At 38.1% G+C, this 27846-nt stretch overlaps 2 protein-coding genes across 2 annotated transcripts in view; one reads left to right on the top strand and one right to left on the bottom strand.

Annotated features, from left to right (window-relative positions):
• The window catches only part of LOC145662175 (synaptic vesicle glycoprotein 2B-like), a 292527-nt gene that overhangs the window by 243388 nt on the left and 21293 nt on the right, over positions 1-27846 (bottom strand). The gene's annotated exons all lie outside the window — the stretch shown is intronic.
• On the top strand, positions 9855-15374 carry LOC145661776 (uncharacterized). The gene is made up of 2 exons (XM_081727112.1): positions 9855-11217; positions 15157-15374. The coding sequence occupies exons 1-2, from the start codon at positions 9855-9857 to the stop codon at positions 15372-15374; spliced, it is 1581 nt and encodes a 526-aa protein (XP_081583238.1).

Raw genomic sequence — 27846 nt, 5'->3', positions numbered from 1 at the left:
ACGATACCGCTTTTTTGACTCTTGGAAAATCTATTCAACATATTAATCGCACTCTACAACCAGCCATAAATGCTTTTATCAACTGGTGTGACATATGGAAACTCTCCGTAAATGCCTCAAAAACCCAAACTCTCATTATTCAAAAACGTCCCTCCAAAATCCGTCGAAATCCTAACTTGCTACGTCTTTCAGTTCAAGGCACTCCCCTATTACCAACTTCCCATGTTAAATATCTCGGAGTGATCTTCGATAGTAAATTGACTTGGAAGCCCCATTTGCAGAAGATCCAAACTCAAGCCACTAAACGACTAGCTTTACTGAAAAGCTTAGTAGGTACCTCATGGGGCCTCCATACACAAACTGTTCTTACAACATACAAATCGTTTCTCCGACCGGCACTCACTCATGGCCATACTGCATGGATATCTGCCCCACCCCAACTGTATCAGCGACTAGAAATCATTGAACGCCACGCTTTTCGACTAGCTTTTCGCATTCGCCTTCCGTCCCCTACCGCACTACTCTACGAGAGAATTACCTTTCCTACCATTCTTCAACATCTCGAACAAACCCGCTCCAAGTACATCACCAAAGGCATTCAATCAGGTAATCCCCTTATTCTTGACGCCATTCATACAGACATCCTGCTAGACACACCTTCTCAATATCTTGATACCCCTCTTCAACATCTTCTCACAATGTACTCCAATACCCTTGCTGACAACGATCCTACTAAACAAGATTTTGCCATCTACCACCCTGACCATCTATCACGGCACATCTATCCATCTTTGCACTAGTACTCATCATTGTGGTTCCAGAGGCTCATCTGTGCTCATTAGTTCTGAGTTGCCACAGAACAGAAGATAACCCTGCATTTGTCTCTACTAACCATCTTCCCTGTGTTTTGTCTTGTCTAATTGCACTGCATTCATCTATCATCTCATTATCCCATGGATGAACTCCTAGCTCCACTTTCTCGCCGATTATAGACCTAAATGATGCCCTCCATATTTGAAGAGTCCGATATATGCAATGGATGCCCTGAATGAATAAATACAGAAATAAAAGAAATAAAGAATGTGAAAACCCAACTATATTAATCAATGCAAACCCCCCCCCCAAAAAAAATGCACTGAAAAATAAATAAATAAATAAATAAATAAATAAATAAATAAAAATAAATCACTTAGCCCTCACCTTCTCTCACCTATCCCTTAGCTTTTCCTTCATGCCCTTCCCGAAGAAAGGGTGTACCCCTTGACCGGTTTAACCTTGTAAAAAAAAAAAAAAAAAAAAAAAAAAAAAAAAAAAAAAAAAAAAAAAAAATAAAAAAATACATAAATTGCACTTCTGATCGATTGTTCAATCAATCGATTACTATCAGCTGTGACGTACCAGACGTCAGGACAGCTGCTTTTTGAATTCCTTCCCGTTCCTCATCCTGGGTGCTTCTCCACGCCATTTCTTCGAGCACTGTAGTCCAGACTGATCAAGCCAAGGGTGTGCAGTGCTACAGATTTGGTAGGGGACTCTACTCCACCTTGACTACTATCCGAACGGGTAGTCAGACCTTTATCATACATTACATCATTATCACCTACATCTGGAACTCTCTGCTACATAGCTCCTGGGCTTTTGCCCACCGATTTGGATATTACGATGGCGGACTCAGGCAAGACATCTGGCTTAAAGAGCAAAGGTCGTCATTCCAGTCTCCCGCGCGTCGTAGCCGGGCCATCCGTGCGTGCCGGAAAGGCAGAACCACGGAAGGACTCTGGTGCTACACATAGACGCCAGCGGCGAACTTCACAGACATCTGTAGGTTCTATTGTCTCTACTGGCTCTGTTCGTTCTCGGTCACCTCCAGAGAAAGAAAGCTATGCCGCCCGCCTCAGCACTTCGCCTCCATCGAAAAAACAACATCTGCACTCCGATTTAGACTCAGATGAAATGGTCATTGCCGATTCTTCAGACGAGAACTCTAAACGTACTCCCCAGCAAACTATTCATTCTATGCTTCTAACCAATTTTGACAGCAAGTTTTCAAATTCCAAATTTGTTGCACTTCAACTTAGAAAGTACTTACCACGCGCGGCCATCTCCGAGATCGTCCATACCCGCAATGGTATCATACTGAAGACTACTGATCAAGCTCTATTCCAAACCATCAGAAACAAAGTGCCTATTGACATTTTTGGTAAAAACGCGCAATTAACCTCACTTCAAGATACTCGCCGTAAGCAGATGCCTCCTCCTAGACGCACACCATTACTTTCCGTTGTTATAAGAGGGGTAGATCCCTCATACACCGATGAAGAAGTGCTAGAAGAACTCAAATACGAAGGGCACACCATCACAAAGGCCATTAGGATCAAGAATGATCGAGGCCCCACCTACATGGTTCGGGTGCTGACATCACACCAAGCAACCATCGACGATTTGCTAGCAAATGGTGCTGTCATCTATCAACATAAGCATCGAGTGGAACCATCACGTTCACCACCGCCCTTGCCCGTGCGCTGCGAAAAATGCCAGCAATATAACACACATTCAACTTCTGAATGTCGGAACGCGCACAAGTGTGGTTATTGCTCCGGCCCACATTCTACCCGTGCCTGCACAAACCTAAAGTCTCCTCCGACTTGTCCCACTTGTCAGGAGCAACATCCTGCTTATAGCTATAAATGCAAGGGCAAACCAGACCCACAACGGGACCATCCTGAATTAGTAGTACCTCTTCGTACACCAGAACAACCTATCACACATCATCATTCTACAGACGCTCCGATAACCCTTGACCAGCTTCTGACCTTCTTCACTTTGGCCATGCAGAACATCCAACCATTCCAACGACCTCACATTCTCCAGCAAATCATTCAAGCCGCAAAGTCCACATTCCATGTTAACTTTACTGCTACTTATTCTGGGAACACCGTCCATTTTCACACCTCATTACCAGATTCTCATTCTCATGGCTCTAGTGTTCCTGTTTCTTAATATCCGTTCTTTTCGTCAAAACAAAGCTCTCTTTGAAACGCTGCTCCTTGAAGAACACGTTACAGCCTTTCTGTTGAACGAAACTTTCTTAACGCCATCTATGGGTTGTCGAGTACCTGGATATACCTTACTACGTGAGGATTGCACATTACCTGCCCAACGCGCTCATGGTGGTACGGCCGTTGGCTTCCTCCATAAAATTCCGCATCGAAGACATATTTGCAATACTCTTCATCTACCAGAATACGTCCTTACTTCTCTATATTTTCGAAACATCACCATCACCGTCGCAACTATTTACATTCGTCCTGGTCACCCATTACCAACAGCGTTTGTTCAATTTATATCAAACTCATTCAATCACTACATCATTATGGCCGATTTTAATATGCATAGCCGGCCCGATCACGAAAGAACTAACTTCAAAAATTTCCTTACCACCCACACGACTGGTATCATACAAGATCTACCGAAACATACTAGGCCCATTTCAAATACAACGCCGGACATAGTCATTTTATCAACAACTCTAGTCTCCCATAGTCTTGTCGAAATTTTAGACCCACTTGGTAGTGATCATGTGCCAGTAAAGCTTACCATTAACACTCATAGCCCTAACACAACTCAAGCGCAACCAATTCTCTCCACCAGCCTTCGTTTCGATAAAGCAAACTGGAATAACTACAGATCGCATCTCACTACCAGCACAGGTCACCTCTCTGAACCTACAACGGAAGACGAGCTTTACACTGCAATAGACACTATAACTGTCGCAATCCATGAAGCTAGTACACGTTTCATACCTGCAAGTACGTCCCGCCCATATCAGCCTACTTTGCCGCCAAACTATCTCACCATGGTAACACGTTCTCGACAGCTGTATCGTGAATATACTCGCACGCATAATCCAGATGCCCTTCGCCATCATAAACAGTTACAACGCACAGTACGCAATTATATTCGCGCTTATAAACTTCGATGTTGGATTAAAACATGTAATAAACTCTCAGACACAAGTCATCCTTCAAAGTATTGGAAGCGGTTTAATGCTCTATGTGGCAAATATACAAGGACTCCATATCCTATTTTAATCGACAACTCACCAGCACAGGACGACATAGACAAAGCAAATGCTTTTGCAACCAATCTACAGCGCATCTTCACACCTTTACCTTCCGACGATTCTTCACATCCAGCTGAAAAAGTTAATGTGAATTCTTACTCCTTACAACCCAATACCTGCCATTCCCTTCTACCTGAGACACCGTTAACTTCACCAATTACAGTCGATGAACTCAGAGCTGTTGTCAACCGAAAACGTAATTCCGCCCCAGGTTTGGATCAGGTAACTTACCGCCATATCAAAGAAAGCCCTTTATCATTATTGACTCTTTTAGCAACTATTTATACTTTCATTCTCCGCACTGGATATTTCCCAACAACATGGAAAACTTCGAAAACACTTATGTTTCCTAAACCGAACAAACCGTTAGATGATGTTTCATCATATCGTCCAATTCAGCTTACCTCCACCTTTAGCAAAATCCTCGAACGGATACTGGTCAAACGACTTCATACATACCTTGCTCATCATCACATTCTTCCGGTATATCAAGCCGGCTTCAGACCTGCTTTCTCCATCAACGACCAACTTCTTCGACTTACGAATCTGATCACCACACATTATAATAGCGTCAAACCCTCTTGTCTGGTACTATTTGATTTAGAAAAAGCATTTGACAAAGTCTGGCATCTAGCTCTCATTCACAAACTTATTCGCCTTCATATTCCAATCCCTTATATCAGATTTATTTTCAACTTTCTGACTGGCCGTCTTGCATACGTTTCCATAAACGATCATCTATCACATCCAATCTTTATACTTTCTGGTGTCCCTCAAGGTTCTGCATTATCGCCTCTTTTATATCTCCTCTTTGTTACGGATATGCCTCAACTTCCAGACAAACTGCACATGTTTCAGTACGCTGATGACACTGCATTCCTTGCCCTTTGTAATACAGTCCAGGAAATCAATACACTTTTACAAACAGCCATAGATAATTTCTATCAGTGGTGCAAAAAATGGCATTTATTAATTAACGCTTCTAAAACTCAGGCCATCGTCTTCCTACCGCCGAAAAAGTCAACCAAAGTACGCCGTAATCCAAACCGCTTAACGCTTCAGGTAGACGACGTTCCAATACAAGCCAGTAAGATAGCAACATACCTAGGTGTAACCTTCGATCGGCATCTTACGTGGAAGAAACACCTTACTACGATTACTAGTAAAGCTTACAATCGCCTAAATCTTCTGAAGCGTTTAACTGGCACAACCTGGGGCTTAAAACCTGCCACCGTACTCAATACTTACAAAGCCTTCTTGCGTCCGACCCTTACACATGGCCATACAGCTTGGGTATCTGCTCCAGACAGTTTTTACCAGAAACTACTCATACTTGAAAGACATGCCTTCCGAATTGCTTACCGGATTAAATTACCCAGTCCTACACAATACCTATACCGTCTCATTACATTTCCTACCTTACAGTACCACATCGAGAAACTCCGGGTAAATTATATCACTAGACGTTACCAAGATCATCATCCTCTTTTGTTGGATACGATGCATTATTCAGCAGTACACCCCGCACCTTCTCGCTTTCTGCACACACCCCTGTCACTAATATTCACACTATACTGTTACACACTTCCACCGAATCATCCTGATCTTACTCTACTTGATGATTTTCATACTCACCTTCATCACCCTCTCATCTTCCCATCATATAGTGCACAGTGACATTCCCTTTAACTAACATGGGCTTCCCTCTGTCTCCATTATAGCCTAGAGTAGCCCCTAGGCAAGAAGATGATTTCATCTGTGTTCTTACATAACCTGCGTGTTGTGGCGTGATTTGCACCTCATCTCATTCCTCATCTCCATAATCACAAGACTTATACCTATATCAGCCTATATCTTATATATAAACATATGCCGCTAGCCTCACTTTCACATCATCATTACTTTCCTTTCATCGATCACCCTTGCTTCATAATATGATAATACTTTGTTTCTTTCTCAATATGTATATTGTGTAATTTCCTGATTCTGTGTATCACAGCATATATTGTATTTTATTTGTTTGTTTGTTTGTTTGTTTTCCTGTTCCATCCAATATGTTAAGGCCGCAAATGGCCTTAAGTCCTCTGTTTTGTTGATATGGTTAAATAAATAAAGATCTTCTACTTCATAACACCCCTTAGACCAACCATTATCCTTAATCCAATAATTGTTCCAATTTCCCTTACCTAAAAGAGGGCGTAACCCTCTAACAGGGTGCTAGCCGATGGCTAGCTAAAAAAAAAAAAAAAAAAAAAAAAAAAAGCATAAATTGCATCGTCTCCATAGCCAAGTCAAAGAGCACCCACCTCATAGGCTGGATGAAGGTTTATATTCTGTGTAACTTTTCAGATACTAATGGAAAATTGTAATGTATACACGTCTCTGTTTTTCCACAGTCAACGCCAATATATGGAGTTTCTCTTTCATGCCTAAAATAAAATAAATCAATCTGTGTCTATATTAATGCGTAATATGTACCTCTATATCTTAATAAAACATAAATCTAATTACTATATAATGCAAGTCTGACAATCACGTGGTATCATGTCATTCTCATAACATTTTATATTGTCGCAAACGCAGATACTACGTAAATCCTTCAGCCTATTTGTATCAATAGTTGATAACACAATACAATACGTATATTCCAAATACTTGTACTACACCACGCATATACATAATTGCCCATTCAAAACTTTCAACAATTTCTAATTGTACAATTATTTTCGTGTAAGTGCGTTGAATACTAAAAATCAACAGTTTTCATAATTTCGTCTACGCAAATATATAATCTGCAGAGTTGTATGCTAATCAATGTGTTCCGTATTAGTACATAATCTATACCAATATAAATATACCATTCCAGCACTAAAAGTATAATTCGTCTAAATTTTAAATAACTAGTCAATAACATTAAAATATAAATAATTATATACATTGTAAATAATTCAATCGATAATATTCTAATTTCGTAAGTTGTATTTATAAATAAGTCCCTAAATATAAAAAATACTATATTCCAATAATTCAAATCTATTCAAAACTGTTTTAACATAATGGCAGCAACATCCTCTCCGGTAAACGTAAAACAATAACACCAGTAAATACAAGTCTTTGCCTATGTTTTATGCCTTCAAAATTGTTGATTCATGCTTTCAATAGTACACCAATACTAAAATATGGGTTTCTCTTAAAAATATTACCCGTTGTATTCATTAATATATTATTTCCTAAAATAATAAAACTTTCCCAAACATTCCACATGTCATCTTCCCTATGCATCATGCTAGTCTCATTCCATAATAATTTTGTTATCTCCTAAGCTCATTCTAAAATAGCTTAAAACCCTATCTGTAATATTATACATTAGCAGTTAAAATTGCCTCATACTTTACAAACAAAAAATATTAAATATTTTTACATACATAAAGCATTTTATACCCATTTCAATAGTTGCAAATACGTCAATTATCTGTCAAATGTATTTGCTGTTGCTTCAAATTAAATCAGTTCCACACATAAAAATCAATCACCATATAAAGCTTCCCAACTGTTATCAAATATTATAAGGAATATATATTCTTATAATTCAATACATGGTAAATAAAAACAATATAATTATCTCTGGTACTTGTTAATTCTATAATAGCAGCTACATAAATACTCTAGTTCGTAGTAAATACAATATACTTAAATATTATGCTCCATACCGTAATCCAATTTAAAATATTTTCAAGCTATTATTTATTTAATTCTTTCAAATGGAAATCGTAGTGCCAATTAGCATAAATACAATCTTCAGCATTTCCTCAATATGTGCAACATTCATCAATGCAAACCAATACTAAACAATTCCCAAGCAACGTGTAAATTGTAATACTCCACCCATTCCAAATCCATCGTGTGCCGTTCCGCACATTCACTACGTTAACGCGAACCAATACTAAAACTGCACCCGAATATAATCTTAAATACATCTATACAAATAAAATATAAGTTTGTTCTATTTTATAGCAATTCAATATACTTCTACAAACCATATTATTAAATAAAAATCCTAAATAAATAATAAACAACCCTACAAAGTGCATACGTATCCAGTTAAACCTAATTTAATAACCTCATTACAAACTAATATATTACGCTTAAATGGTGCTTCAATTCAATAAACAATAATAGCTTTCTCTATTTATTTTATTCTCTTCTCTTTCTTGTACATCTAAATCTCATGTAATTCACCTTAAGTCTCCCCCTTCATTCTGTATCAGTCTCCCATATAACGTGGCTGTTAAATAAAGTTGTAATTATTGCCAATAGATGTCAGCACAGTTGTACATATCGTAGTACTGTGGGGTTCCGCTTTCTTTATCAAAATGTCTCGTTATCTATTATTATTATTTCAATTTTATAATAATTAAGTACATGCTAAAACAAAAAATAATATAAATTAATCACATAATGCAATAATATGTTAAACTATGCAACTTCGCCCAGCCAAATTCTTCACAATTTTAATTACCATCAATCTATACGACAATGCAAGCGGATATCAGACGTAGGCACCGAGATTCACACCGTACCGACAATAGCCCGGAAAGATCACGATCTCCAGTTATAGGTCACCATCACGCACCATCTCCGAAACGTCATCGCCGGGATAGCATCTCAGACTCTGATAGTGAGCGACTTAGAATAGACGATACGGAGTTCCCATCGCTATCTGACAGTACAAAGCAAGCAATATATTCGTTCTTACTTACAAATTTCGACGCAAAATATCAGAACGAAAAGCAAATATATCTTCAACTCACTAAATATTATCGGCGAGCTCAGATCTCTCAAATTGTTGCCACCAGAAATGGGATGATCATCAAATCTCCTGATCAGAATCTTGCTACCACTATTCGTAACAAGTTCAGTTATGAAATTTTTGGCAAGAATGCACAACTCTCTAAATTGACTGACCGGAGAATCAAACAGCCGCCTCCGCCACCTCGCACGCCTGCTTTTTCCGTGGTCATACGAGGTGTAAATCTTGAGTTTACGGACGATGAGATTCTACAAGAACTCACAGAGGAAGGGCACAAAGTTTCCAAGTGCATCCGCATTAGAAACGACCGAGGTCCCACTTACATGGTCCGAGTGTTATCTCAATCGCAGGACACAATCAACCAGCTTCTTGATAACGGAGCTTATATATATCGCAAACGGCATCGTGTCGAGCCCTCACGCACTGCACGACCAGTACCAATCCGCTGCGAGCGTTGTCAAGAATATAACACGCACACCAGCGCCAACTGCAGGAATAATTTGAAATGCGGTTACTGTGCTGGACTCCATTCCACACGTACCTGTCCAAACCTGCAGCGTCCACCGCAGTGCTCTGCTTGTCCTGAACAACACCCGACTTATAGCTTTAAGTGTCAAGCTCGACCCGCACCTTCACCGGATAAACCTCACTTAGTGGCACCACTTCGCACTCAAAGTGAACCAATGACCGACCCCACTCCTTCCTCTAATATACTACCTGATTCTCAGCCTGTTACAGTATCTCAACTTCTTCAGTTCATTACATTAACGCTACAAAACGTGCATCCTTTTCTACGGCCGCATGTACTACAACAAGTACAGTATGCCGCCCGCTGCATATTCCACGTTACCTTCAATGCCACCTATACAGGCCAACGAGTTCACTTTCACACCACCCGCTTGGAAACATCTGTTTGAGATTATGAATTTCTTTATGGATATCGTTATTATCTTTCTCAACATCAGTTCCCTCACTCAACATAAACCTCTCTTGGAACAACTTCTTCTGGAAGAACATGCATCAGCGTTTCTACTAAACGAAACGCATCTCACACCTCGCATGTCTTGTAAGTTCTCAGGATACCAGATCTTTCGAGTCGACAATCAAGCACCAGCCCTCCGCGCCAATGGCGGCGTACTCATTGGATTTGCTTCTCAGTTACCTTATCGTACTTTCCAAGCTCCTATTTCCAACCTTCCAGAATATCTTATCACAACCGTCTATTTCAAAGCTTTATACATAACCTTGGCGACCATCTACGTTCGCCCCGGCCATGCAATACCATACTCTTTTCTTCAGTATATCGCTAACAATTTTCGCCACTTCATTATCATGGCCGATATTAACATCCATAGTAGACCCGCTTGCCAGAAGGCTCAATTCCAGGACTTTGTTACAACACGCATACCTTGCATTCTGCATAAACTTCCAAAATCAACACGCCCTCTCTCAGATACCACACCGGATGTTGTCATCACCTCAACTACCCTTGCCGGCAAATGCCATATCGAAGTCTTAGACCCTCTTGGCAGCGACCACCTTCCAGTCAAGTTAACTATCAAACGTTCTTTTCGCCACCACTGTTCTGTAAACATTCCACCGAGGGAGGTCCCTAGATTTGACAAGGCTAATTGGGATAACTACAGACTTCATCTCACTTCTAAGCTTGAACATCTCGAGCCACCAAATACTGAGGACGAATTATACTCGGCGCTGGATACTATCACCTCTTCTATCCATACAGCATCTGCCGAGAATATACCTACGTCGCAAGTACATCCATGGCGTCCTCGATTACCGCCTCAATACCTTCACATGATCAAACGTTCTCGACAATTTTACCGAGATTACGTACGTACAAAGAACGAAGAGGCTCTACGCCATCACCGACAACTCCAACGTACGGTTCGTAACTACGTTATAGCCTATAAACTTAGAAACTGGGTCAAAACGTGCAATACACTGGACGCAACTTCACATCCTACCAAATACTGGAAGAGATTTAATGCATTGACTGGCAAACTCACCCGAACACCTTATCCTCTCATTGACGGTGATCATCCACTCACGTCAGATAGTGCCAAAGCTGATGCCTTTGCGAATCACCTACAAACCATCTTCACGCCATTTCCTCCTGAAAGATCTGAACGACGCCATCCTGCATATACGTTTAATGTTGAATCTCGTCATCTTCAACCCAGTACAGAGCATACCTTTCCAGCTCATCACGAACTTACCACACCTATCACAGTTCCAGAAATTCGTGAAGTCACAGCTCGAAAACGTAACACTGCTCCAGGCATGGACCTCATCACCTACCGTCACATTAAAGAGAGTCCTTTCTGTTTACTGCTCCTGTTAGCCCATATTTTCACTTTCATTTTACGTACCGGTTTCCTTCCCGTCAATTGGAAAACCTCTAAGACTTTAATGTTTCTAAAACCTAACAAGCCAGCTACCTCAGTCTCATCTTACCGTCCAATCCAATTAACCACTGTTTTCTGCAAAATTCTCGAACGCATTCTTGTTAACAGACTTCATCCACATTTCTCTCGCCATCGCATCATTCCACTCCATCAAGCAGGTTTCCGTCCTCGCATTGGTGTTCATGACCAGCTCTTACGCCTTACCAATCTCATTACGAATCATTTTAACCGCTCACAGCCATCATGTTTACTTCTATTCGACCTTGAGAAAGCTTTCGATAAGGTATGGCATCTTGCGCTTTTCTTTAAGCTTCTGTCCTGTAAACTACCAATTTGCTACATCCGATTCATTTTCAACTTTCTATCATGTCGCATAACATACATATCTGTAAACAACTCCTTATCACACCCTGTCTTTATTCATTCCGGAGTTCCACAGGGCTCAGCATTATCTCCACTTTTGTATCTGCTCTTCGTTGCCGATCTTCCTCCACTTCCTTCAAATGTACATCTCTTCCAGTTTGCAGACGACACGGCCTTTCTTGCTCTAGGCAAAACGATCCATCAATTGAACATAGCACTCCAATCTGCCATTGATATGTTTGTTAGTTGGTGCTCGAAATGGCGATTACGCCTAAATTCTGAGAAGACTCAAGCAATAGTTTTTCTTGACCCTAAGAGACGGTCCCGCGTCCATAGAAACCCAACACGCTTGAACCTTACTGTTCTTGATACTCCCATCAAACCTACCAAACACGTTAAGTACCTCGGCGTTACATTCGATACTCACCTCACATGGCGTCCTCACTTAGCTCAGATTATCACCAAAGCCTACAATAGACTGAATCTTCTTCGCCGACTTTCTGGCACAACCTGGGGCCTACGAGCAGATACCATTCTCACAACATATAAGGTGTTCCTACGACCCGTCCTCACCTATGGGTTCACAGCTTGGGTCGCTGCACACTCAACCTTTTACAACAAGCTCAAGATCCTAGAACGACACGCCCTGCGTATTGCATATCGTATAAAGCTACCCAGCCCTACACAAGATCTGTATGATCGCATCTCCTTTCCTCACATCCTGTACCACATTGAAAAGCTTCGACTTTCGTACATCACCAATAGACTGGCTCAGAAACACCCCCTTTTTCTTGATATTCTACACAGTGATATTGATTATGCTCCACAACATCCTGTTCGGCACCCTCCACTCTCCCTCCTCTTTACTTTATACCGCTATTCACTCCCACCAAATCATCCAGATCAAGACATCGCAGCTGCCTTTGCCATTCATTCAGATTCGCACTACATCTTCCCATCATACGCACAGTAATCCATCTCTTCTAACAGGGCTCATTGTGTCTCTCATCATGATCCTGAGCAGCCCCAGGATCGGAAGATAACATGCATTCGTCTAACTAACCCTTTCCTTTACTGTGTTGTGGCGTTCAGTGCACCTCACTCTCATCTCCATCTCATCACCCGTCCTAATGATTATGGCTAAAGGCCATAATGTCTACTATGGTACTTTAATAGTATATAATTTATGATCAATAAAGTTAATAGAAATTATTAAATCACTTAGACCATCCCTTCTGCCTCCTTTCCATATTAATATTCCTTCTCTTCCCGAGAAAAGGGCGTAACCCTTGTAAGGGGCTAGCATGCCTTCAGCATGCTAGCATTGTTGAAAAAAAAAAAAAAAAAAAAAAAACAATGCAAGCAAAACGCGCGCATTCGCATTTCAGAGTCCTACTATGGAGGAACCTCTGTTCAACAATCACGCAACGCCGCCATATTGGAAAAACAAATCCGTCTATCAAAACCACAATCGGCAACGCTCAATTCTTCATACGTAAGTATATACATATAATAAGTATTATAGGTTAATTAATATTGATCATTTCCAATTATATAAATAAAAGAATGTTCAAGGTAAATTCATAATTAATCTAGTAAAAATTAAAGTATAATTCATAATTAGGGCTTGGTCTCATTACGTAAAAATTATATTATAGGTAACTATACGTAGTCTAATCACTGTAGAGCTCCTCCCTGGCTAATCGGTTAACGTACGCAACTTTGGCGTGGTCAACCCGGGTTCTATTCCCGGCGGAAGCTCATGTGGTTCGGATTCCACGTTAATCAATATGTCCACGTCTCATATAACCTCACTGCTAAAAGAAACGCTAAACTAAAGTCAACAACAATCTAATTAGTTTTCGCTGCAACACTACAAACATCCCTAAAAGAAAAATTTACCTATTTATGGAAAAATCAGTGTAATTATTCTCATTACAGACAACACTGCGATATGGACATAAATTATATACAACTGCAACAACAAACAACCAGGAAATAGCCAACAAAATAGCGGCCGTGTCATCAAAGGTGCGTAAACTTTCTCTTCTTACTTAAGTCACAATAATAAATATATATACAAAGTGTGCCGGTATCTATAAATGAAAACACCATTAGCGTCCACGGCTACCAAGCAGCAAATATACAAATCGGGTGTGCAAAACTCGCAACAGTAATGGCGCCAGCGCAAAGGTTACACATACGTAATAAAATATAAAAAGCAAGCGGTAAAAGTATAAAGGGAACTCGCACTACGGTCAGACAGTAATGGCGCCAGCGGAAAAATCACACATACGTAATAAGCTATACAAAACAAGCTGTAAAAGTATAAAAGGAAGTCGCAATTAATTCCAACAATAATGGCTACAGCAAAAAATCACATACGTAATAAAATATATAAAGCAGGCGGTAAAAGTATAAAGGAAACTCGCACTACGGTCAGACAGTAATGGCGCCAGCGCAAAAGATCACAGAGACACGTAATAAAATATACACAGCGGCGGCAAGTCCTCTGCTGTGTAGAAGTTCGTCAATCACTACTAATTTCTACTAAATAGACAGTAAATAAAAAAACATGTGTTGTAATTTTTGTAGTACTACACTGTCCACTTAAATCAGCTAACTTTAGACTATATGTTTCACGCATCATAACACTTTCCGTTACCAAAGTATGACTCAAGTGTTGGTTTAAAATATTCTACAGTGACATATAGTCATGTTGTTGACCCAACGGTTAATGCAGTTGGGTTGCAAGTTATCACCCATCGTTCACAAACAACCCAATTTGGTTTCAAAATTTTTAACCACACCGCGTGGTCAGGTTTAAACCCAATCATTTTCTCAGTGTGTACGCTCAACAATATCAATATCATTGCCCAATACATGATCAAGTATAAGCAGCTGCCCCTGACGCTCTCTGAGATCTGAGTATTTAGGACATTCGGCAAGAATGTGCCGAATACTCAGTAGGACAATGCATTCCTCACAATATGGACGATTCAAAATTGGATTTGAGTTTAACATACTTTCTTTGCAGCAAACTTACATGAGACGTAAACCTACAACTTAGCGTGGGATTCGAATCACAAAGCTCTTGTAGGGAATCGAACCCGGGTCTCCTGCGCTATAGGCGCGTACGCTAACCATTATAGTCACAAGAGAGTTTTATTATTAAATATTAATATTATAAATAACAACATTCAATTTTCACGCAGAAATGCACATTTAAATCAGTGGTGGATCTAGAAGGTAAAAACTGGGGAGACCAGCCAGAATCCAGACTATGATAGATATGAAGGGCAAACCGAGAGAGAGGACCAAAGCACACACCAACGAAAAATGTGTTTATGGAGGAAATGCATTTAGCTATCATCTGTCTATCAGTTTCCAAACTAAGTGTGTGTGTGATTTGTTCCCTATGTCTTCAAAAATAGGAACGAAAATATGTGATGGTTTGCGGCACAACTCGTGTCCTGGAAGAAAGGGTCAAACTACAGTACAGCTAGAACGACCAATCAGAAGACACGTCTGCTTGCAAACAAAGATGACGGAGCCTGGTAGCACGCTACCAAACACAACGGCAACAAAAAAAGGTCGTAAACGTGAACTAAATGCGGAACAGTGGAAACGAAATGTTGCTAGAAAGGAATGAAACGTGGACAGCTGTACAATATGAGAAATGTCTACATTTGTGTGTGGCCAAAAACAGTAGTATCCCGTGGTTCACCTGAAATCGGATCCTGGTTGCTGGAAATTCTTTCGAATTCGGGCCATGTTCTACACAAGAAAAAACTATGTTTCTTTTGGGACTCCTGCTTTAGACAAAACAAGAAAATTACCATTTTCTTGTTGTATTACATTCTTGTTTACTCACACAAGTTTGAAGAAACACGTCATTACTACCTGATTCCAAGCCACACTTTTGTGCCGTATGATGCTGATTTTGGAGTTATCGAGAAAATGTCAGAAATACAAGTCATATATGCATGCCTGAACAGTGGTTCGATCTTGTTGGAAGAACCCGAGTGCAGGCTTCATTTCATGTAGATAATACGCATGATGTCATCTGATATGAAAGATGTACAGTCCATTTCCAAAGTGTTTTTCAAAGACACAGTGGATGAAACTGGCAGTGAAGTGAAAATGCTAAAGGTCACGGCTGTCAGAGTATCGGCTACTGAACCTGGATTCATCTTGGTTAAGTGCAACTACTCATCTGTTGAGGTATGGGGGGGAAAAGTCAAATGTTCCAGAAACACCCAGGCACAGAACGCTGGCCTTTGTTGGATAGCTTGCACGTGCTGTATCTGAGTGTAGAAAGATCAACGATCTGAAATACCGTGATCTGGTAAAGATGATGCCATTTATTCCACCCATGTACCACTCATTCTACTGAAATCTGAAATAAGATCATAACATGGACAATATTGATACAATGCAATGTTTGTAGTGCTGTAACGATTTGCGTCATTCAACCGGCAGTTACAGGAGAATGGGGGGGGAAAGGGATTTCGATGAACTATCATATAATACTGGATAGCTGTTACAGGTAAAGCACATTACTTTCGGGTATGTAATAACATATTAGGTTAAGTTAGATTAGGTTAGAAATCTAATCTACCCTAACCTAACCAAACCTTATCTTACCTAATTTGGTTAGGTTATGTTAGAAATCTAACTATCAATTAGGTAGTGTGTATTAGTGTGTATTAGTTAGTAACTATCAATTAGTAATTTAGTGTGTATTATTCAAACTGTCAGATACCATCATTGCAAAATATTTCCTTTACATTAGTAATATTCGTTTATTACTCCTAATACAACACCCTTTACATCATATATTACAGGTTGCAAGTTGCACAGATATCTGTAGAATGGTATGCACAAATAAAAGAACCACCTTCACATGGGAAAATTTGCAGTTATTTCTCCTACACTTTACCCTTCGATTTCTCGGAATTTAGTTTTTGTGGCTTGGCTCCCTCTCTCTTTCAGCCCTTCATATCATGAGTTTGATATAAATTTTCAAAATACATAAATAAAAGCTTAAATTATTTTTGTTACACAAAATAAATAGAGTCTAGACCCCCTGGCCCTGTGCGAAATCCGCCACTGATTTAAATAGAGTTGAGGGACCATGGTGGCTCAGTAGTACAGCGTTCACCACTGGTGCATGAGGTCTCTGGTTCGATCTCGGTTCGTGCCAAGTGAACTTTGTGGTGGTCCAACACCGCGTGTGTGAGTTTTCTCGGCATTTTCCTGTTTTCTGCCACATTCTTCATTCCACCATTTAATTTATTTCTCATCATTACTATCTCCTTTAGTCTACACGACATAATCCTGGGACGTAAAAGAGAAAGATTTCATTTCATTTAAATACGCTTGAGAAAGAAAAGGTAATTAGTAAAATTCAAAGCATTAAAATTTTTAGTTCGTTTTAAAGAAAACACACAAATAATTCCTCATGTAACTCAGTGATCTAAAAAGAATGGCGCATATGTTGTACGCTATTAAATTGCTTCTAGGAGTGCAAAATTACAAAATTTCCTAACTGTACCGTCCAAGTTACCTTCGGTTTAAATTAAAATCCCGTAGAATATAAATCGTATTGTTTAAGCATTGCACAGAGTAAGTTTTAAAACTGTTGATGTGGAAATTTTTCATAATTACGTACTCATTTTAACGTAAATCTTTTTTCAGCGGTAGAAAGTGTATTATATTTCTGAAATAGATAATGCTTTGTTTGCTGCTGCATGAAACAAAAGGACTGAAAAAAAAAAGAAAAGTTTGCGAATTGTCTGAAACAATTAAAAATCACTTAACAAAGCATTAGGAGTATCTGACGCTACCAGACTTGTTTCTCAACTTAGTACCTGAAAGCTTCTGTCTAAAAAATGTAAATAACATTTTTAAAAAAGAAAAGCTGTACCTTGAGTTTCCCCAGTGTTATTATCTATTAAAAAAAAAAAAAAAAAGAGGAAGATGAAAGGCAAATGAATCTAGAAGCTGTGAGACTAACGTTTCCCATATTAAACAACATTTTCACGTGTTGCTATTTGAAATTCCTCAAGGGATAAGAACACACAGACACACTCGCACAACAGCGTGCATACTGGATGTCTAACTTTACGTTACTTTCCACGCTCAGTGCAGTAATAGAATTGGCTTGTATTAAACTTTCAACTTTCTCGACTACCGGCTTCAAACACAATGTTGGATATTTTGTATCTCAAACAATGCTACCCTTGGGAGTCACTGTTATAGGGCTGTTTCATGTATATTCGCGACAAACGAAGTTCGTTTATCACCTGACAATTTTGGTACAGAATGGTTTGTTTCATAGTATCTAAGAACGTACTCAACACCTATACACTATAATGCTTTGTTTGTGGTTGAATTTTTAGGAAAGATGATGGAACGTTAGAGAAAAATATAAAGCGAAAGACACAAATGTTTAAATATTAAATAGCGTTATCACCATCGTCCTTACAACGCATTAGATATTCTATCATACTGAGACACCATTTTATCCAAGCTGGAAAGTTTCAGTGACCTCAAGGCAGAATTATTTTCCTTAAAACTACCCAAAAATGTAATCATTTTTCTTATGTCAGTTTCTTTAATAAACCTTTACTTGCAAACATGTTCTATAGAATGACTGTGTCTGTCTGTCTACAGCATCAGAGCAACATGATCAGAGATAGTGATTGATATGGATTCAAGGTCCCCCCCCCCCCAAAAAAAGTTTTATCTCCTTTTTAAAATCTTGATTCAAACCGGAAGTGGTAGAAATTAACCATTTCCGGTATCAATGTTGATTTCTGTAAAGCAAATATGGTAAAAGAGAAACGAAAGGATACGGCTTAAGTGTCCAAAATATAAATATTATCTTCATCTATACATTCAACTATTCAAACCAAAAGTACTGAAAATCGGCAATTTCATTTCAACACCAATCACCCTAGTGAGAAACTGTAACAGATGCCCAGAACTGTTTTTATAGGTATGAACTCAGCGACGAAAGAATATGTGGTACCGGATTCGATTCCCGGTGAGGACACTTGATCGAAAAGGTGTAACAGCCTTTTCAGGCCAGCCATTTTGATGTAAGTGAGGTTGCTCCTGGATTTTCATCATTCATACCAGGCAAATACCGGGATGGTATCTAATATAATTGTCCCAGGCCACTTCCTTCCTTCTCCATTCCTTTCTTTCTCTCTTACACCCCGGGTACTGTGATTGCTGAGTAGGGATGCGCACGAGACGAGTCGAGACAGGATTTTCCTGACAAAATTCGAGTCGAGACACGGCTCTTCCAATAGAGAAATATACATTTATTGAGTCGAGACATCACTTTTACAGCACATTTTCGAGACGAGACAGCCACAAATCTTGTCTCGTGAGCATCCCTATCACTGAGGGACGTCATCCCTCATTCATGACGGGCTAACATGGCCATAGATGCAGAAAGCCCAAAAACCTAGTTCCTAATCCCTAACAAAAGAATAAGTTATCTCTCTACTAAAACCGTCATGTGCTAGAAATTTATTGTCACTGCCCGTTTAATCTTTATGCCTACAGAACGAAAATAATAATTCGCTGCGAGAAAGGAATTATTGATATGATGTCAGGATCCTATGAATAGGTTCCAGTTTTACATAGATTTTTTTAAAAATAAAATTGAAACTGGAAGTATAGAAAAAGCCACCATCATCCGATTTCACTATTGATTCCTATAGAGCAGAAACTGCAAAAGATAGCAAGTAGTGATGGAGCACCGAATACTGCAGGATCGTCATATGTTTCCCGTACGATTAGGAATGGAACGCTGCATGACGGAACAGCGTGTTGTCATAGTGAAAACGTATTACAAATATGAGAATGTTGTTCAGAGACTGGTCGCAAACTCCGTGAAATGTTTAGTCAACGTCATCTCAGTTGACTTATTCGGTCCAATCAGTGCACTGCGTTGACTAAACATTCCACGAAGTTTGTGAACAGTTTACTGCGCAAAATTCACCGTGTTTGTAATAAGTATTCACTATGACAACACACTGTTTTTCGTCCAGTAAATTTTGCAGAAACTTTGTCTCGTCTCGATTCGCGAGGTGTTTCTCGTCTCCCTTTGAAAATTTATGCTCAAAATGTGTGCCCTGATTATTCTTTTCTCTCAATTTCATCTAGAAGTTATTACCTACAATCCTTTCTCGCCACGAGAGATTCACAAAGGGTATGACATAACAACATTTAACCATGTTTATTATTGGAATATATTGTGTAATTCAGTGGCGTATTTAGGGGCTGGCTATCGGGCTCAAGGCCCCCTAGAAATAGATAAATTTATATATAGTATATATGATAACTGTATACCTACATAGACCCAGTATATATACACCCACTCAGGAGAACGTGCATAGCTGCCCCCCGAAATAAATTCCTAAATACGTCACTGGTGTAATTACTTACGTTATGTATCTTTAAACACTGATAAATGTTCTTTATTGTGTTAGTACAATCAGCCTATCACTTTAGAGTTTTTATACGCTACAGTTTACATACATATACAAAACAATATATATACACTTTTATAATGAAGCAACGCTCAAACTGTGTTTGAGATCTTAAGATTTGGTGAAGCCCTTGAGAATCGAAATGTTTCTGGTCTCATCTTGATTCTAAAAACGAACTTACTGTCTCGACTCAAGTCTTACGTTTTTTAGACAGTAAATACATGTATAAACAATACAAAATTCAAAGAAAAATCGGATAGTATAAAAAGAAAGAATAACTGGTATAATCCATAACCATGTCATGTTGTATGATATAGAATAATACTTCACAAACGTATTTTTAGTTTGTTATTTTTTTACCTACTCATTTTATTGCTTCCAACTCTTCAATTTGCTGTGTTCTAATTGTTATGTAACCATCAATTGAGAGACCCTGTCCTAATTTCTATGCTTAGGTATTAACCAACCAATAATTGCACGTTAAAGATTATTTATCATCCGTTGACAGGTTCAATACCGGTCATTTTATTCGCGTTTCTCCAATGCAGGGTAGCATTTCATGACAGGTGAATTCCACCGTACATGCTATTTAGATTGTTCAACACGAGAAGCTTATATCATGTAATATATAACATATCTACACGAGGTAACATCTCAATAACATCTCGTCATACGTGAATTAATTGTATTATTCTCGGAAAGGACATGATTACATATTTTGTTTGGTGGTGGTTGTGAAAGAAATAATTCAGGCCTACATTGTAATACAATCTCTCTTAGTTGTTAAAATAGGACAAACACATTATACATGTATACAACTGAAATTTCATGGTAAAAGTATCCTTGTTAAGTTGAATTAATTAGATGCGCGTGGTTACAGTTTGATTCTAGGTATCATGGATTTTTATTTTGACCCATTATCGTTAGACAATTGATCAGTAGTATTGCCTAGTAGTTCAAAACAAAACGAGAAGTAAGTTTTTTTTTCTTATTTTATTATAAATTTTGTATGTCTTGCCTCGTCATCTCGTCTCAATTCTTGAAGATTCCTTTTTCTGTCTCGTATATTACTTCGTTTTAAAATTTATGTTATGATTTTTTAGAACAAAAATCATTTAGAAATTATCAGAAACGTTGCATATCGCGAGAGATATACGAAGAGTATGATCATCTTTTAATCCATATTTATTTCATTCTCACTTTAGCGTTCCTTTCAGCAGTGATGCTATATGAGACGTGGACGTACATCTTAACGTCGGATCCAAACCACATAAGCTCCTCCCGGGAATCGAACCCAGGACTCCTACGCCAAAGGCACTATGCTAACCGCTTAGCCACAAGAGAGCTCTAATCCATTTTCATTATTGTTGTGTATTGTGTAATGCCTTCCTTATTTTTAAACGATAATAAATTTTCCTTATTATGTTCGTACAATCTCTTTATCAATTTGTAGTTTACGTACGTATATATTATGAATCATGTAATGCAAAAATAGTGTTTGAGATCTAAGACTTGCATGAACAGATGATGACCACGAGACTCGTAGACTCGTTTTCTTACATTTCTTCTCAATTCTGGTCTCGAAAACGAAACGAAAATTGTCATGTTTCTCTCCTCGAATTTAAAACATACTTCTCGTCTGATTTAAGAAAAGGAAATCGCGACGAAATGAAAAAAAAAAAAATCATCTCTTCAATAACACTATCTGTAAGAGGTATGCAGGGAGACAGGTAGCAAGAAGGGTGATAGAAGGGTTATAAACAGATTACTTCCTGTTTCCCTTAAAAATTACTTACTAGTTACAGAGTTATGGACCTCTTTTGATTTTCCATGCAAGATTCTGGCTCCACACCTTTAAATGTTTATACCTAAGTAGTAGTAGTTAGAAAAGAAATCTTTCAGTTTAACGTCCCGCGATTATGCCATTTAGACTAAGGGAGACGGATGATTAAGGCAAATGAAAGATGATGAAAGAATTGATGGAATGAGAATATAGGAGGAAACGTGAGTACTCCGAGAAAACCCACGAGCACGATGTTGTCCACCACAAACTTACTTGATCGGGGATTGAACAAGAGATCCAATGCACCATAGGTAAGTGTTCTACTACTGATCTACCATACTCCCCTAATAGTAGTTGAGAGCTAGATAATAATATTAACAGCAATTTTAAAAAAATAAATTACAAATCATTATTTATGTTAGAAGCATATAACATGCAATACATGCATAGAGGTCCATGGCATTTTTTTACTTTTTATATAAATCATGAGATGTAAATAATGCCACAACCTCCTAAATGTGTTCCACGGAACTCTAGGAGTCCGCGCAACACCAATCAGGAAAGATTGATATAAGCTATTGTATGATCTAGAGCAGGGTATCTCAACCTGGGGGTCGCGACCCCTAGGGGGATCGCAAGAGGGTTTCGTGGAGTCGCGGAGATAAGCGGAAGAGACAAATATAATTAGAATCTAATACCGGAAAATATTTTTAAATATTATTTTGAATTTTATTCTGATAGGCATATTTTCATTTTTATACATATGGTTAAGAACAACAAAAAAGGGTCTACTAAACATTTTCGACAATTTTTTTTTATCATATGACCCAAAATTAAGAGTTTATAAAGTTTCAAAATTTTCAAATGGCCTCCATTTCGAAACAGTGTGACGGATTGGATTCCATATTTGTAATATGAATGAACTATCCAAATTTGGTTTTAATCCATTCGCTTTTAGGGAAGTTACTTTATATACTATATACGAAAAATGGATTCTACTATTATAGAAACAGATGGATATCTTGAGACCTCCACAATTGGTATACTAAAAATCCTACACAAGCTTATTGCAAACCAGAAATTATAAAAGGGTCACTGGCAAGAGGATGTGATAAAATGGGGGTCGTGATAGGAATTAGGTTGAAGACCACTGATCTAGGGTCTACAAAATTCAAATTGTCTCACTTCCTTTCATCAGTTAGATAAATACGATTGTTCCTTCACTAGAAAGACCTATGTATATAGCCTATACCTTTATTTACCCATATTTAAGATTGAAAAAGGACTGGTTGTGCGCCACCCTCCCCTATTAGCTGCATTAAGTTCCCTTACATTTGGCTTTGGAAAAATGGAAATCCTAATAGGAATAAATGAGGAAGAAATTCGTTCAGAAGTTACGTTGAAAAATACCATCCGACATTTGCTTGTTGCAACTGTCGGGGGGGGGGGGATTGGAAATCGTTACTGAGAATGGTCTACTAGCGGATTCGAACCAGAAAATTGTAATTTTATTATGTTGAATTTATTTATTCGATTGTTAATATTAATAAGTTACAACTTTAATACGTCCGTAAAGGTTTTATTGATACAACTGCGTATAACACGAATACAGAAACTTCGGTAACAAGTTAAACGGCTTTGCTCCTCAAGTGGGACTTGAATCGTTTCAGATAGATGAATCATCATTGACCGAACAGGATAGAACATTTGGTCATGTCTACCGATAGTCATTAAATCATTGAAGAGGGATAGGACAAAGGCGGAGTGTTTCGTACTCATGCAAGTAGGAAGTGAAGATTTCGGCACACTTTGGAACGTTTACATGGAGGGATAGAAACAGTGATTGAGATTCTATATACAAGACAGATCGCGGAACATATGATGATTTCTTGGAGTGAAATATTAGTATACATAGTAAGCAAATATTTTTTTCTACGTCTACGATAAGTCTAAGTTTGCCCATAATTTCCCTTGATAGGTTTAACGTTAGAGTTTCTCTGTGTGTGGCTTTGCTAAGTGTAACTTGTAACTCATGACAGATAGCCTTAACATATAAATATTTGTACGCACGTTAAGTGCCGCTTGAGAAAACGTTGGTCTTAAAATATTTCCTTACAGCCACGTGGCGCCTGGTTAGTCCCACACAACTTCTTGTTAGCTTATGTCCCGTGGTGACACACTGATCTCACTTTTTACCTTAAAAGCTATTGCAGTGTATAGTAATCGACCTGGTAGTACGAGAAACAGCCTTACCTGTGGAATTGTGAGTCCAATGTCTGGGCACAATCAGCTAAAATTTGTGTGGTGACATGTTGGTCTCACGTGGTCACCAAGCCTACTCCGGACCACGGTCTATCTGGGGACATGCGAGACCAACGTGTCACCACAAGAATCAATATTACATAGTACTGATACTACAGTATTACCTAAAATAAATAAGTTATTACTTAGAAAGACGCACAGAAAACAAAATTATGAAAACGCATTTTGGCTATAGGAGATGTTCTTGTTGCACTTAACCTGTTAAACCAGAAGTAAGAATGAAGGTTGCGCAAAAACACATGCGTTTTAGACTTAGCCTTAGAGATTATTTCTGCGTATGGCTTTGCTAACACTGAAATACATATAGATTTTAAGCCATGCTTAAAAAAGGTGTATCAATTTAAGGGGGTTTTAAGGCTAGCTTTATATTACATATTATTGGCAAGCCTGAAGCAAGCTTTCGATCCAGGAACTAGCAAGTTTGCTATAGTCTTACTTAGGTCTGCAACTTGTGAATGCAAGCTTGTGCAAGCCTACAGACTTAACCTTGAAAGCTTGAGTAAGCCAATCGAAAGTCTGGACTGCTAATAGGGATAGAGCTAGTGCTCTTTCTTCCAAAACTACTAATTGGAAGAAGAAAATATTATAGATTCTGTATACATCCTGTAAAGAAAAGTGTTTATGGTCTTTATTAAACTGAATCTCTTAATTGCTAGCTATATCCATTTTTTTTTAAAAAAATCCAAAATTGAATATAAAGAATAGAAAAAATGTTCAGTAATGAAATTCACGCCAATAGTTTATTTATCATCCGCACTGACAGCACACAAAACACGGGATGTGGGCAATGTGATAAAATCGTAAATTTGGAGATTTTGATTTGCCATCCCTATAGATCTTCTTCACTCGTTGACTGTGAAAATTGGGAAAGAGATAAATTCATTCTACTTATCACACAATTACTGTGAACCTCAATTAGTGTTCGCCACGAGGTGAGCAGTTTCTCGTCTTGTCTCGGAAACGAGATCAGAAGAATACAGTGGTCGAAGTGAGACGGTATGCGGTGATATACCATAGCACTGCTTAGTGTTGTAAATAGAAAAAAAACCGTTCGTTTTTTTTTCAGAAATGTACGTTTTTTTTTAGAAAAAAAACATTGCCTCTCGTTTTTTTTCTAAATTTCGTTTTTTTTTCAAATAGTCATTTGTAATGTATCTTACGTCATTTAAGTCTGAAGTATTTTTATGTAGGTGTAATTACCATAAAATGCAACATAAATTAAACACTAGATACTGATACAGTACAAATATTTTACAATTTATATGAGTAGCGTACCTACTAATAATCCGTGTTTCTGTACTGTTTCACCAATATCAACGAAGAAAAAAAGTAGAAATGAAATTATTGTTTTTTCGTGAAAGTAGGCCTTTCATAAGTACGAAAATAATATCACGAACAGTATAAAATGCAAATAACTTGTCTAAAGGTAAAAACTAATACTAATTTGCCTACTAATATTTTCTGAATATCATATAAATAATTTGTCGACTAGATATATGATATGCATTGTTGGCTCTACCATATGTGCAACACGTGCATTTGCACTGGGCTGCAATATCTGTCATAAGTGTTTTATTTAAAATAAATATTTCTTGTTGGAGATAGACTTCATGATTATGGTAGCTAAATTTACTAAGCCAGGGGTGCCCACAAGGGGGGCTATGACGCAAATTGCGTCATTGAAATATTTGGGGGGGTTAAAAATCTATATAAATATGCTTGAGGGTGTGTAAAAATTCATCGAAAAGATTTTTTTTTCATGGAAGAACACCTACGGATAGACAATTGAGGGGGGGTGCGTCATGGACATGAGGGGGGTGGGCACCACTGACTAAGCTGACCTATTTGAATACTACATTCATAAATTATGTTTAGGTCGCATTAATTTAAGTCACATGATCAGTGCTAAAGCAAATGGTAAAATAAATACCAGAATAAATTGCTTGATTGTTGTCAAATACAGGAACTCAATTCTCGAATGCCTGTCCCCTTTGGTTAGTTATCAAAGTTCTGATACGAAAGCTTCTCTTGTCTTTGTCGCAAATAAGAAAGTTATCATGGAAAGTGGAAACACTTTAAAAAAAATAACAGATGTAGAAGGAAAATCAAGAAATAAAGGTAAAAGAGCTAGTTGCACTATAATTGCAAACTGATATGTTGAGATTGAAACTCGATATTGAATTCTATAAAAAGGATTACCATCTTTCAGATGTATTTGCTTTATCTTTCACTAACATAATAGATTAATATTTAAAGAAAAAAACAGACACAACAATATTGCATTTGTAGTAAGTATTTAAGCCTTTCTGAGTGCGAGTGTAGTTTCTCTCCCTTTCGTTGTTCATGCTGGAGTAGCATACTTAAAATCGTGGCTTTTAAGATTTGTTCTTTCTGAAGAAAGATTTAGGCGGCAAATTACGTCATTGCGCGGGCGACAAATTGCCTATAGGGCCAGCCCGATGATATATACATTCATGTCCACAATGATTGTCGCATATCTATAACTGTCTTCTTGTAAGAATATAATTTGATAATGATTTTGCAGGGTACTTTTAATACTACGTGTATAATCGGAAAGTGTATATTTGTGGTAAATTTCAAAGGAAAAGAATTATAAATACGAAAATGAGAAAGAGTAAAAGAAACTGTTGCTAAATGGAAAAAAAGTTTTATTTTCCTTTTATTGTTCTTATTTACTGCTGTTTTGACATGAAATTTGCCACATACATGTCTTTGCCGATTATACACATACTAACATCATAACAAATACCAGGCGGATTCGTTATCAAATTATATTCCTACAACAACATATTTATAGACATGCAACAATAATCTTGGACATGAGTGTACATACAAGACATGAATATAGGATGACATAATTTGAAGTAATGCACGGTGTTTCAAAATGAATATTAGGGTTTTGAAACTTTGTAGTATCTATTACAATTAACTTACAATTATAAGTATTATCAAATAAAAGAGCAACTCAAACAGTTTTGTACACACGCATGTCATGCATTGTTTCCTCTGTCTGCCGTTAGAAAGAGCAAGTAGCAAAGATGGAGACTAGAGACCAGAAAGCTTTGTGTGTTTTAACTTTGCAAAGACTGAATCTGTAGTTACAGTGCAACCGTCTGTGTGAATTGAATGTTTTGTGCCATATGGCGGAAAGTTTATGGGCCTTTCTCACCTATTGACTCAATGTGTGCCATGTGACGAATGAAGCTCACATCGAACACTTGAAGCAAAAACTGTTTGAGGTGTTCTTTTATTTGATGTATTGTTTATAATTGTGCGTAAAATGTAATAAGTACTGCGAAGACTTAATTCCCCGATATTCATTTTGAAACACCCTGCATTTCTTAGCATCAGTATTGGAACTAAGATGTAAAAAGGAGAGATTGTGATTGTTTACAACAACGATATTATTATTAGTCAAGACTATAATTGATACAACAACACAAGTTAGTAGTCAAAAAATGTAATTAAATGTACACTCGTAACCCTTT

This window comes from Thermobia domestica, chromosome 10 (genome assembly GCF_964235325.1).
Source record: "Thermobia domestica chromosome 10, izTheDome1.hap1.1, whole genome shotgun sequence".
In the NCBI taxonomy this organism is placed as follows: Eukaryota; Metazoa; Arthropoda; class Insecta; order Zygentoma; family Lepismatidae; genus Thermobia; species Thermobia domestica.
This window is presented reverse-complemented; position numbering and strand designations above follow the sequence as displayed.

Excerpts from the sequence above, each read along its gene's own strand:
- LOC145661776 (XM_081727112.1), top strand. The coding sequence starts at position 9,855 with ATGAATTTCTTTATGGATATCGTTATTATCTTTCTCAACATCAGTTCC. Across the intron at positions 11,218-15,156 it reads TGAAGTCACAGCTCGAAAAC|GAACGAAAATATGTGATGGT; the intron begins GTAACACTGCTC and ends CTTCAAAAATAG.